This window comes from Micromys minutus (genome assembly GCF_963924665.1).
Source record: "Micromys minutus genome assembly, chromosome: 11".
Taxonomy (NCBI): Eukaryota; Metazoa; Chordata; class Mammalia; order Rodentia; family Muridae; genus Micromys; species Micromys minutus.
Genome location: NC_137980.1, coordinates 30,022,512 through 30,035,262, shown reverse-complemented (window position 1 = coordinate 30,035,262; position 12,751 = coordinate 30,022,512). Strand labels below are relative to the sequence as shown.

The 12,751-nt window shown below is 38.8% G+C and overlaps 1 protein-coding gene across 4 annotated transcripts in view; it reads right to left on the bottom strand.

Moving 5' to 3' along the window:
* Nucleotides 1-2,277: 2,277 nt before the first annotated feature.
* LIN54 (lin-54 DREAM MuvB core complex component) overlaps nt 2,278-12,751 on the bottom strand; it is a 52,320-nt gene continuing 41,846 nt past the window's right edge. For all 4 annotated transcript variants that reach the window (XM_080924976.1, XM_080924978.1, XM_080924977.1 and 1 more), the window contains exons 11-13: nt 12,563-12,700; nt 5,708-5,910; nt 2,278-2,781 (exon numbers count right to left, since the gene is read on the bottom strand). In XM_080924976.1, the coding sequence (XP_080781102.1) occupies nt 2,580-2,781; nt 5,708-5,910; nt 12,563-12,700 (543 nt within the window). In that variant the 3' untranslated portion in view covers nt 2,278-2,579. The remainder of the gene's footprint in view (nt 2,782-5,707; nt 5,911-12,562; nt 12,701-12,751) is intronic.

The window sequence follows — 12,751 nt, the reverse complement described above, 5'->3', positions numbered from 1 at the left end:
AGAGTGCTTACTGGGCTACCCAAGGTCCAGAGTTCATCTCCACAACACACAAACAGGTCAGGTCCCAGGTAAGCGTCAGTGTCGCAATGAGAACTCCTTTCTAGTCAGTGTTACGGAGCAAAAATGGAAAACTTTCTAAAGCTATTTTATTCACATTTTACATAAGATTGCAACGTTTCAGTTATGAAGCATCAAAAGATGGTGAAGCCATCCTTCCTCATGCAGTACCCTGCACACCAGTACCTGCAACACCAGACTCCTCCCTCACAGATAAGACCTACAGGCTGCTTTTGCCTCTTCAGAGCCACAAGAACTAAGAGAGCGGTCTCGATGGCATCATGTGTCTAAAGAAAGTAGATGGCACTTCTGCCTCAGCAGGGGAAAAGCAGACATATTCTCACTTCAGTGCAACTCACATTAATGAACTGGCAATGTTATCTTAAAGTTTTTTCAGAAGTAAAATCAAATGAACTTGAAAATCAGGTTGACTTAAAAGGCTCCCTGCATGGTTAAATCTGGTATTATTAAACTAAAGAAAAAATGCAAAACTTTTTTTTTTTACAGAATAGTATAAATGTTTATTTTCTGTATGATTTATTCGTCTGCCCTGTTTTTACAATATAGAAAAGTGTATTTTTTTGAATAGCTCTAGTAAATATAATCTTTCTACTTTGGGATGTAAATAGGGCTTAAAAATTATAGACCGAACCTTCCCCAAATAATCTTTTGAAATTGGTGATTTAATGTGGCTATTAACTTTGTTCAGCAATTTGATGCAAATGCCTAATACAAAAAGTTGTTTAGTTAGAACCACACAGAAAGAAAGGGACTGATACGATAAAAGCTTCTTAAAAATCAAAACTAGTAGCTTTGATTGCACCTTCAAATTTTTACAAGCAAAACAATCTTAAGCAATGCCATCATACATAATCTACAATTATAATAAAAAAATTCACAAACATTTTGTGCACACTGTATATAAATACACATCACAATGGTGCAATTAGAATTAACACATAATATATACAAAATGAACAAAGTTTAGGTTTAGACCAAAAACTTATTGCAATCTTTTGAAAAATAACTTGATTAGATATTATCTTGTCCTCTTAGACTAATTTACATGTATACAGAGTTTACTTAAACACTCTAGACTGAGGTGCTAAGAATACCTGCATTATCTACATTTAAAGTCACTGCACTGCCATTTTATACAACCATTTTAAATGGAGGATACTTAAATGAATAACGGAATCCTCTTTGGGTTAATTTCTATTGTCTATATCATTCATGTTCATATGAACATATGTACATACTTACTACATACAACTATAGTCCTTGTAGGAAGGGTAATAATCATATGCTAATAATTACCAAGAATTAAGCTACCTTACAAAATGCCTCGATTCCAGCAAATTTTTCCACTTGTCATAAACTCAAGAGTCCTATTACAATAGGCTCCCAAGTTCATACAGGTTTTAATTACTGAAGAATATTTAGTTTATTTTTGCAAGTACAAGAACACACATACTTCATCTTACCAAAATCACTGGTTAAAAACAATGCTGTATTAAACTTCTTTATAAAAAGCTCACCACAATTTTAGAAGCTGCTACAAGGCTCATTTCAGTAAACCAGGTAAGAGTCACATATTCATTGGAACTCAGTTCAAAATGTCTACAGAGAAGTGTGTGCATAAAAGCTTCAGCATACATAATCTCACAGCTCTGTGCCCGTGCTGCTCCATCCAAGCCACATTTTGTACTTGGTGCTTATGGGTTCTAGTATCATGACACAAAATGTTTACTTCAGTTCACACAGGCTCTCATTTTAGTAATTAGCCATAATCACTTTAACAACTATTGTAAAGCACACCACCTCCTTCAGAGACAATGAAGACGCCCCAGACCATGTTAACCCCGTCCGCTGAAAACTACTGTCCCTTGATAGCTTGCTTTCCTTAAGTACAGTGTTTATATCTGCAAAGTGTGATGGGATTGTTTCCCCTTTTCATATTCCCAAAGAGACAACAGAGAGCATTCCAGAATCCATCCTAAAAATCCTAAAAACACCTAAGGATGGTGTTTTTCTAAACAAAATGTCTTCTAGTATGTTTCATTATGAATCTGGTTATGTGGACATTCTACCTGTGAGTATTCTGGATCTGCAGCCAAAGAATGGGCAATACCCATGTTACTTTGGCCTTTTCTACTGAACAAAGTCATACAACACCATTCATTATAAATGATATTACAATAATTTATGAATGTTCTTTGTCAATAGAATCAGGACAGAACATCTAATTCTTAAGAAACCCAAGTAAATTAAAAAATATAAAATACAATAAAAGAAAAATTCTTAAAGAAAAAATTTAGAAGGGGCATAGGCAGAATTAACTAAAATTTAAAATGTACTAATTTCTTCATTTAAAATTTCTTCTCTTTCAATATTATAGTTTCAGATCTCTTAAAACAAAAGCTGAATTAAAATACAGTAATTGTTAAACTATCTTCTAGAAAATCAAGTGTCCCGGCACCTTCAGTTTTCTGTACAGTTCCATTCAGTCTTTTGTGCAAGAGTTAGCAGTGCATGGCACAGGGGTCACTTTTTGCTTTTCCTGCAGAGTTGATGACGCTCATCAAACACCGTCCAAATTCCTCAAGTATCATCCGCTCTGCCGCCGCCTTTGATTTCCCCTTCTTGTCTGCCTGCTCTGCCTGGGCAAGAAGGCAATTACACGTGGCTTCAGCTACTTCTTTAGTTACAAATGTAAATGGCAATCTGAAATGATTTTTGAGAGAGAAACACAGATGATCATGGGATTGACCTAAGAATTCTACTGGTCCTGTCACGCTGCACCAGTTTAAGGGGTCATATCCTCAAGAGCCCAAAGACTTACCACAAAATTCATTTAACAAGAAACCAATTATTTACTTCCCAATGTTATCTGGCTAAATAAAAGATGTGATTCCTTATGTGCTGGGTGTTTCTACCACTTAAATCTCCCCAATGTGCAACTGTTCCATGAACGCTTCCTGGCTCCATGTCTCTTTGCTGACACATGCATTTTAATAAACACTACTAGGAACTAAAAGAGGTGCCGATAACAAAGCTCCCTCCTTCCAGGTGCCCTTATTTTATGTAAAATGAACAAGCAAAGGCCATCTGAGTGGCACACAGGAGACAGAGGCAGGAGATTAAGAGAACAGATATGGTTCTACCAAGTCTCTACAGTGTAGCCAAGTAGTTTCAAAGCCTGAGAAAGATTAATCAAATAACTAACAATCTAAGGACTAACAGCATCCTGTTAGCAGTCCCAGGTAGATCCTTCAAACTCCATGAAGTCAGACTTAGGCCTAAGAATAACTGAACCTCACATTGTCACACAAGTGTACTGGTATACTGAACTTTTTAAAAGGCACCTTAGGGCTGGAGAGATGGCTCAGCGGTTAAGAACACTGACTGTTCCAAGTTCAGAGGTTCTGAGTTCAATTCCCAGTAACCACATGGTAGCCCACAACCATTTGTAATGGGAGCCAATGCCCTCTTCTGGTGTGTCTGAAGACAGCAACAGTATACTCACATACATAAAATGAATCTTTAAAAAAACTATATCATGAGAGAAATATTGGACAAAATAAATTTTAAAAAAACAATAAAAAAGGGACTTTAGAAAATATCACTATAAATTTGGGAAGGGATAAAATGTTTTACTGTAAGAATATTATATAATTTATCTTATTAGTGGTACTAATAAATATTAGTAATAATAGCAATAATAATAGTAAATAGCAAAATTGTAAAATAATAGTAATAATACACATTATAAAATGCTTGGGAACTATGGGGAAGAAAGGAAAAAAGACTCATCAAAACTGAGTGAGCATGCTGGTGTCACTTTAGAGTTTTTGTCTTTCTCTGAGCATATTTGTGAGAGAACATAAACGTGCATGTGTGTGCACGTGCATGTGTGCGTGTGGGTACAAGTGGAGGTAAGAGGAGACAACTTGGGATGTTACTCCTTGGGTGCAGTCTACCTTGCCTTTTGAGGGTACAGTTGTTAGTCTATGAGTCCTGAGATTCTCCTGTCTTAGCCTCCCGAGAGCAGAGATTACTAGTCTATGTCACCATTTACTCCCAGCCTTCTAATGTGTGTTCTGGTGATCAATTAGGTCCGTCTTTCCTAAACCTTCTTACCCTACCGGATACAATTTCTCAAAAGCATAGCTTTAATTACTATCATTGTGAGCAGATTTCTGGGGCTGAGGTGAAAAGTTACAAATCCAAAGCCAGAATGAATGACACAGCGAGATCCTATCCTTAATAATAAAAAAGAAAAAGAAAGAAACCCTAATACCTAAAGCATTTTGTACCAAAAGAGCATCTCACTGTTACAAATGCTGTACCTTTCTTCAGCTTAAACACTTAATAGATCAGTGGTTCTCAACCTTCCTATGCTGTGACCCTTTGATATAGTTCCTCCTTGTGTTGCGTGGTGACTCCCAGCCATACCATTATTCCTGTTGCTATTTCCTAAGTGTAACTGTCTACTGCTGTGAATCATATGTAGTAAGTACCTGATCTGCAGGATGGTCTTAGATGACCCCACACAGGGTCTCGGGCCCCAGGTGTGAGAACCTGGGAGCAAGAACCACACTATAAATAGTACATTTACATTTACTCTTAATAACATCTGAAAATAATCTCTAATACACTGCCTAATATGAATCCAATCCCAAACTACTGTATAACAGCAGAAATCCTTCCTAAAGGTACAAGAGAGCTGAGGCCAGATACAGAGTGCAGACTAAGAAGGAACTCAGATAGGAAACACAGGCCTGCCTGCTTTATATTGTCCTTTTCCTATTATTTAGTTTAAACATTTTGGTATATATTCTTTTATAAATATATATGCTTTGGTATATATGCTTTATATAAAAGTGTTTATATGCTTCATATATGTGATATCTTTATTTAATTTTGTCATAATTAATAAATTAAATTTATTTATTGGTTATTTTTGTCACAGTATTTCTCTGCATATCCCTAACTGTCCTGGAACTTGCTCTGTAGACCAGGCTGTCCTCAACTCAGGAATACCATGTCTCTGCCGCCTGAGTGCTGGGATTAAAGGGCTGAGCCACCACCACGCCCAGGTGCTTCTTTTTTACTTTGTTCTGTTCTGAGGTGGAGTCCTGCTCTACTGCAGGGGCTGCCTGGGCTCCTGAGCAGCCAACAGCAGCACCACTGAACTACTGCTTGGCTCAGGTCCAGCCTCTCCGCTCCAGAGCTCAACAGTGTGGTGAAGCAGCACTGAGACTGCCACTGTGCAGTGTGACAGGCGTCAGTGATGGGATAAGTGTTCTGAAAACAGACAAGGCCAGAGAACCGAGGAAAGGAGGGGACACCGAGGAAGTCTAAAACTCTAGCTTTCTCAACAATGTTCCAGTCTGCATACTCACTGAAGATTAGCACAGAGTCATCCAGTCACATTCTCCACAGCAAACTAAAGTGTCTCTACATATGTAGGAGGCACAGAATCTGACAGTAGAAAGTAAGTAAGATGGAAGGAAAATGGAATTCAGGCTGACAACTGCTTACGAGTTTGAAATGAACTTTGAAAGAAGAAATGAACTAAGAAGAAAGCTTACTAAAAAGGAACACCTGAAAATCAGATAAAGGAGATTTTTAAGAGGTATTCACTTACTTTCCTCCTCCACTGTTCAAAGCTGGGGTTGGCCTTGTAAGCAAGTCTGAGATTTGAGAGGACAGTTTGGTCTTCGCTGCTGTCTGCTGCTGGACCCTTACTTCAGCTGCATCTGCTAAGTGCATCAACGTTTTCCGTTCTGGGCTTTCTTCAAAATTCTTACAGCCGATGCATTTGCATATGGAAGAACACATTATTTTTGCCTGAAAGATTTACAAAAGGGAAGTTTCCAAATCAAAAGCAGAAAGTTATTACTGTAAGTAGATTTCTAAATGGAAAATAATCAAGGATTAAACTGAGAGCAGTGCTTCACTTCAGGCCTCCCCACTCTCTCCCACTGATGACAAATCTCACTCATATAGGACTAACAATTTCTTCAGAATGAGTATCAGTAAGAAATAAAAATACTTTAAAAAAGTCACTAAGAATCTACTCAGAACCTCACCTTATACAGTCTCACATTTGCACATTAAAAGGTTTTCATACCTGGGCTTGGTTCAGACAAAGCAGAAAGACTGTCATTAATTTGAGGCCTGCCTAGGCTACAAGTGTAAGACCTTACTTATCCCCTAGGGACAAACAGGGAAAGAGGATCTCATGCATTCTTTTCTCCTCCTTCACTGGATCAGATTCTCAAGGCCTTCATTAACTCATAACTATAAGCCAGTGTGTTCTCCTATGTAAAACTATGAAGTACACTTACATGAGAACACAGACCGAAGCTAAGGCTGACAGCCCACACCTATAATCCTGGCACCTGAAAAATGGAAGCAGGACGATCACTACTAGTTCAAGGCCAACCTAAGCTATAGTGAATTCAAGGCTAGTCTAGGCTACTTGAGACACTGCTGCAAAATAACACACACATATAAAATAAATAACCTAGAAAACCCAGACTTTGGGTACACATAGCAAGTAACAAACACAGAACTCTCCCTTTCAGCTTGTTTTACAAAATCACCTGCCTGCATCAGTGTATCCCTCACCTCACACTTCAGAACTCGTGAAACACCTTCTCCCAGCTAGGCAGCGGGATCCCTGCCAGCATGTGCCAGAGTTTTGGTTCATTCACTTACCTAATAATGGGTGTGCATTTTGTTTACAGTTCTTGGGAAACAAAAGTAAATTCATGTTTTTAGTGAGAAGAAATGTCTAAACACAGCTTCTATTTCTCGATCTAGATTTCTTTTTAATAGAATTCATTGGGCAAAGCATATGTTAACTGACATGGTTAGGTTGCTATTCTAGTCCTAATACCTCATACCTCAGGAACAATGTGTACATTAAGGCTTCCCTAGATTTCCACCAACTAAAGGCACCATAACTCTTTTACTGGTTTCCAAAATAATTTCTTGGTTGTTTTTGAGAGTCTCTCTCTCTATAGCTCTGGATGTCCTAGAACTCACTCTGTAGAACAGGCTATTCTTTTTTTTTTTTTTTTTAAGATACTCTGTATTTACATTTGAAATGTTATCCTGTTACCGACCCCACTCCCATCCCCCTTCACCCTCCATTTGCCTTCACAAAGGTGCACTCTTTCCTGATTACCCTCTTTACCCCATTGCCTTGGCATTCCCCTACATTGGGAAAACATGCCCTCTTTGGAACAGAAGCCTCCTCTCACATTGATGCCAGACACTGCTATCTTCAGCTACATAAGCATGTGAATGAATAGGTTTCTAAAAGTGTGCAAAGGTTGGTGTTTTAGTCCATGGGCGTTTTGGAGGATTTGGTTGGTTGATAATGTTGTTCTTCCCATGAGGTTGCAACAACACCTTTCAGCTCCTTAGGTCCTTTCTTTAGCAACCTAATTGGGGTCCCAGAGTTCAGACCCATGGTTAGCTGCAAGCATGCTCAGCTGTATCTATATGACTTTAGCATGGTCCCTGAGGGGGCATCTCTATCTGGTTCCTGCCAGGAAGTACTTCTTGGCATATGTGATAGTGCTTGGATTTGGTGACTGCATATGTGGTGGATCCCAGGGTGAGGCAGCTTCAGCGTGATCGGTTCTTCAATCCCTGTTCCTCTATTTGACCTTGCATTCCCTCCCATGAGAGTTTTGTTCTCCCTTCTAAAAAGAACTGAGGCATCCCCATTTTGGCCTTCCTTCTTTTTGAACTTCATAATGTCTGTGATTGTTTCTTGGGTATTGGGTATTCAGAGCTTTCTGGGGCTAGTATCCACTTATCAGTGAGTGCATACCATGTGTGTTCTTTTGTGATTGTGTTACCTCACTCAGGATGATAGTCTCTGGTTCCATCCATTTGCCTAAGAATTTCATGAAGTCATTGTTTTTAATAGCTGAGTAGTACTCCATTGTGTAAATGTACCACATTTTCTGTATCCATTCATCTGTTGATGGACATCTGGGTTCTTTCCAGCTTCTGGCTATTATAAATAAGGCTGCTATAAACATGGTGGAGCATGTGTTCTTGTTATATGTTGGAGCATCTTTGGGGGTATACGCCCAGGTGTGGTATAGCTGGGTCCTCAGGTGGTACTATGTCCAATGTTCTGAGGAACCACCAGACTGATTTCCAGAGTGGTTGTACGAGCTTACAACCCACCAGCAATGGAGGAGTGTTCCTCTTTCTCCACATTCTTGCCATAATCTGCTGTCACCTGAGTTTTTTATCTTAGCCATTCTAACTGGTGTGAGGTGGAATATCAGGGTTGTTTTGCATTTCCCTGATGACTAGGGATGTTGAGCATTTCTTTAGGTGCTTCTCAGCCATTCAATATTCCCCAGCTGAGAATTCTTTATTTAGCTCTGTACCCCATTTTTTAATAGGATTATTTGATTCTCTATAGTCTAGCTTCCTGAGTTCTTTGTATATATTTGACACTAGCCCTCTATCAGATGTAGGATTGGTAAAGATCCTTTCCCAATCTGTTGGCTGCCATTTTGTCTTCTTAACAGTGTCCTTAGCTTTACAGAAGCTTTACAATTTCATGAGGTCCCATTTGTCGATTCTTGATCTTAGAGCATAAGCCATTGGTGTTCTGTTCAGGAAAAATTTCCCTGTGCCTATGTGTTCTAAGCTCTTCCCTACTTTCTCTTCTAATAGTTTCAGTGTACCTGGTTTTATGTGGAGGTCTTTGATCCACTTGGACTTGAGCTTTGTACAAGGAGATAAGAAAAGATCACTTTACATTCTTCTGTATGCTGACTGCCAATTGAACCAACACCATTTGTTGAAGAGGCTGTCCTTTTTCCATCGAATGTTTTTAGCTCCTTTGTCAAGGATCAAGTGACCATAGCTGTGTGGGTTCATTTCTGGGACCTCAATTCTGTTCCATTGATCTACCTGTCTATCTCTATACCAATAACATGCAGTTTTTAAATCATAATTGCTTTGTAATATAGCTTGAGATCAGGGATGGTGATCTCCCAGAAGTGTTTTTATTCTTGAGACTAGATTTCGATATTCTAGGTTTTTTGTTATCCCAGATGAATTTGCAAATTTCTCTTTCCAACTCTAAGAAAAATTGAATTGGAATTTTGATGGGGATTGCATTGAATCTGTAGATTGCTTTTTGCAAGATGGCCATTTTTACAATAATGATCCTTCCAATCCATAAGCATAGGAGATCTTTCCATTGTCTGAGATTTTCTTCAATTTCCTTTTTCAAAGTCTTGAAGTTCTTGTCATGCAGATCCTTCACTTGCTTGGTTAGGGTCATCCCAAGATATTTTATAGTCTTTGTGACTATTATGAAGGGCGTCGATTCCCTAATTTCTTTCTTACCCTGTTCATCCATTGAGTAGAGGAAGGCAGTTGATTTAATTTTATAACCAGCCACTTTGCTAAAGTTGTTTATTAGTTGTAAAAGTTCTCTGGTGGAATTTTTGGGGTCACTTAAGTATACTATCATATCATCTGCAAATAATGATATTTTGTCTTCCTCCTTTCCCATATGAATCCCTTTGATTTCTTCTTGTTGTCTAATTGCTCTGGCCAGGACTTCCAGAACTGAATAGGTAGGGGGACAGTGGGCAGCCTTGTCTAGTCCCTGATTTTAATGGGATTGCTTCAAGTTTCTCTCCATTTAGTTTGATGTTAGCTGCTGTATATTGCTTTTACTATGTTAAGGTATGGGCCTTGGATTTCTGATCTTTCCAAGACTTTTATCATGAAGGGGTGTTGAATTTTGTCAAATGCTTTCTCAGCATCTAGTGAGAGAGGATCATGTGGGTTTTTATTTTGAGTTTGTTTATGTGATGGATTACACTGATGGATTTCCATATGTTGAACCATCCCTGTATCCCTGGGATAAAGCCTACTTGGTCATAGTGGATGACTGTTTTGATGTGTTCTTAAATTTGGTTTGCAAGAAATTTATTGAGTATTTTTGCATTGGCATTTATGAGAGAAATTGGTCTAAAGTTCTCTTTCTTTGTAGTGTCTTTGTGTGGTTTAGGTATGAGTGTAATTGTGGCCTCGAGTTGGGTAGTGTTCCTTCTGTTTCTATTTTGTGGAATAGTTTATAGAGTATAGGTATTAGGTCTTCTACAAAAGTCTGATAGAATTCTCCACAAAACCCATCTGGTCCTGAATTTTGTTTGGTTGGGAGGCTTTTGATGACTGCTTCTATTTCTTTAGGTGTTATAGGACTGTTCAGATGGTTTATCTGATCCTCATTTAACTTTGGTATCTGGTATCTGTCTAGAAATTGATCTATTTCTTCCAGATTTTCCAATTTTGTTGAGTATAGACTTTTGTAGTAGGATCTGATGATTTCTTGAATTTTCTCAGTTTCTGTTGTTATGTCTCCCCTTTCATTTCTGATTAATTTGGATATTCTCTCTCTGCCTTCAAGTTAGTCTGGCTAAGGGTTTATCGGATCTTGTTGATTTTCTCAAAAAACCAGCTCTTGGTTTTGTTGATTCTTTGTATAGTTCTTTTTGTCTCTATTTGGTTGATTTCTGCTCTGAGTTTGATTATTTTCTGCGGTCTACTCCTCTGGGGTGTATCTACTTCTTTTTGTTCTAGAGCTTTCAGGTGTGCTGTCAAGCTGCTAGTGTACGCTCTCTCCAGTTTCTTTTTGAAGGCACTCAGAGCTATAAATTTTCCTCTTAGTACTGCTTTCATTGCACCCCGTACGTTTGGGTATGTAGTGGTATCATTTTCACTAAATTCTTAAAAAAAAAAAAAATCCTTTTTTCTTTATTTCTTCCCTGACTAAGTTATTATTTAGCAGAGCCTTGTTCAGCTTCTATGTGTATGTGAGATTTTTGTTGTTTTTGTTGTTACTAAAGACAAGCCTTAGTCCATGGTGATCTGATAGGATGCATGGGAGTATTTCAATCTTCTTGTATCTGTTGAGGCCTAAAACAGGCTATTCTTGAACTCACAGAGATCTTCCAGGCTCTGGTTCCTGAATGCTGGGATTAAGACTTGCACCCCCACACTGGGCTTCAATGTGATCGGGAAGGGCATAAAAGGCAAAGCACAATGTTTTTACCTTCTTAACTCTCAGACAATTTGAGTATTGCTTTTGATCAACATTTTCTTTAATAAATGCATGTACAGTTAAATAAATAAAACTGTTCTTTCTATAGAATCTAGCAAGTCAAGTATTCTCTGCTGTCTTCCTTTTGGATGCTGGAATCACAAACATTGCCACAGCAACCAGCTAGATTTTTCTTTCAACATGTTGTGTGCCTGATGTCTGAAGAGGCCAGAAGAGGGCACTAGACTCCCTGGAACTGAAGTTACAATTAATTATAAAGTGATGATGTGGGTACTAAGAACCAAACTCAAGGTTCTCTGGAAGAGCAATCAGTGCTCTTAACCTAAGCCATCTTCTCCAGCCTATTTGCAATTTCTTTCTCTGATTTTAGTTTTGCAATTTCTTTTCTCTTACCTTTTGCAATTTCTTTTCTCTTACCTATTTGCAATTTCTTTCTCTTACCTTTGTTCCTTCATTGGTTTCATACACAGGTCTTACCATGTACCTCTAGCTGGCCTGGAAATTATGTAAAGCAGTCTGGTGTTGTATATCTAGAAAGTCACCTGCCAATTGCTGGGATTAAAGACATGCCACCATACCTGCCATGCCCCTTTATATTCTTGAGACTAGAACTATTAGACCAGGTTAGCTGGAGTTCTGTGATTAAAAGTATGTGATCACCCAGCTCCTTCTTTTTGCTAAGACAAGAGCTCAGTAGATATTCAAAGACAGCCTTAAACTCACAGTGATCCTCCTGCCTCACCCCCTTGAGTGCTGATTACAAACTGATAATAAGCTTCCATTGCCACACATGGTCTCTCAAAACAGAGCAGCAAGTACATTCTCCAGAGAAGATGGCCAGCCCAGGAATGAAGCCAGCTGACTTTGAGTAACGGAAGCAGTTGAGACAGGATCCCATGAGCTCACAGAGAGCAGTAACTCATGGGCAGCATCCCATGGACTTCTTTCTGCAGAGCAGTGCTCAAGGGAGACAGCCTTTACTTCAGGGCTACCTCAGTATACAGGTATTTGGTGTCTATATATATATATATAAACAGCCCATGGGGCTAGGTGGGTAGTACTCGCTGTGGCTGAGAACCTTTGGTGCAGTTATGTGGCTTTGTTAATATTTTAAGTGAAAAATTAGCATACTGGTGTTCATATTTACATGCTTTCAAGTCAAGGTCACTAAGGTATAATGTATCTCAGCTAATAAAACCCACCCCATCTGAAGGATGAGCCTAATGGCTCTTCTCAAGACCTGCTGAGAAGGTCCCAGGCCTTCTTCACACAAAGGCCTCTGCACTAGCTGCTTATTTTCAAATGCAACAGCACAGTGACTTGCCAATTTCAAATCCTTTCAAAGGATAGCGAGATTATCTTCCCCAACAAGTACCTTACCTCATAGCACTCACAGTAGTTTTTAAGACATCCTGACCGTTTGCAGTTACATCCTTTGCTGTGACGACGATCTGACTCCCCCTCTTTTCCTTTTCCTATCTTTGGCTTGAAGGCTTCGGGGTTTCTGTCAAGGCATGCCTTTTGTAACAGACCAAACATCAACGGAGGTTAAATTATAGATTCAACTTA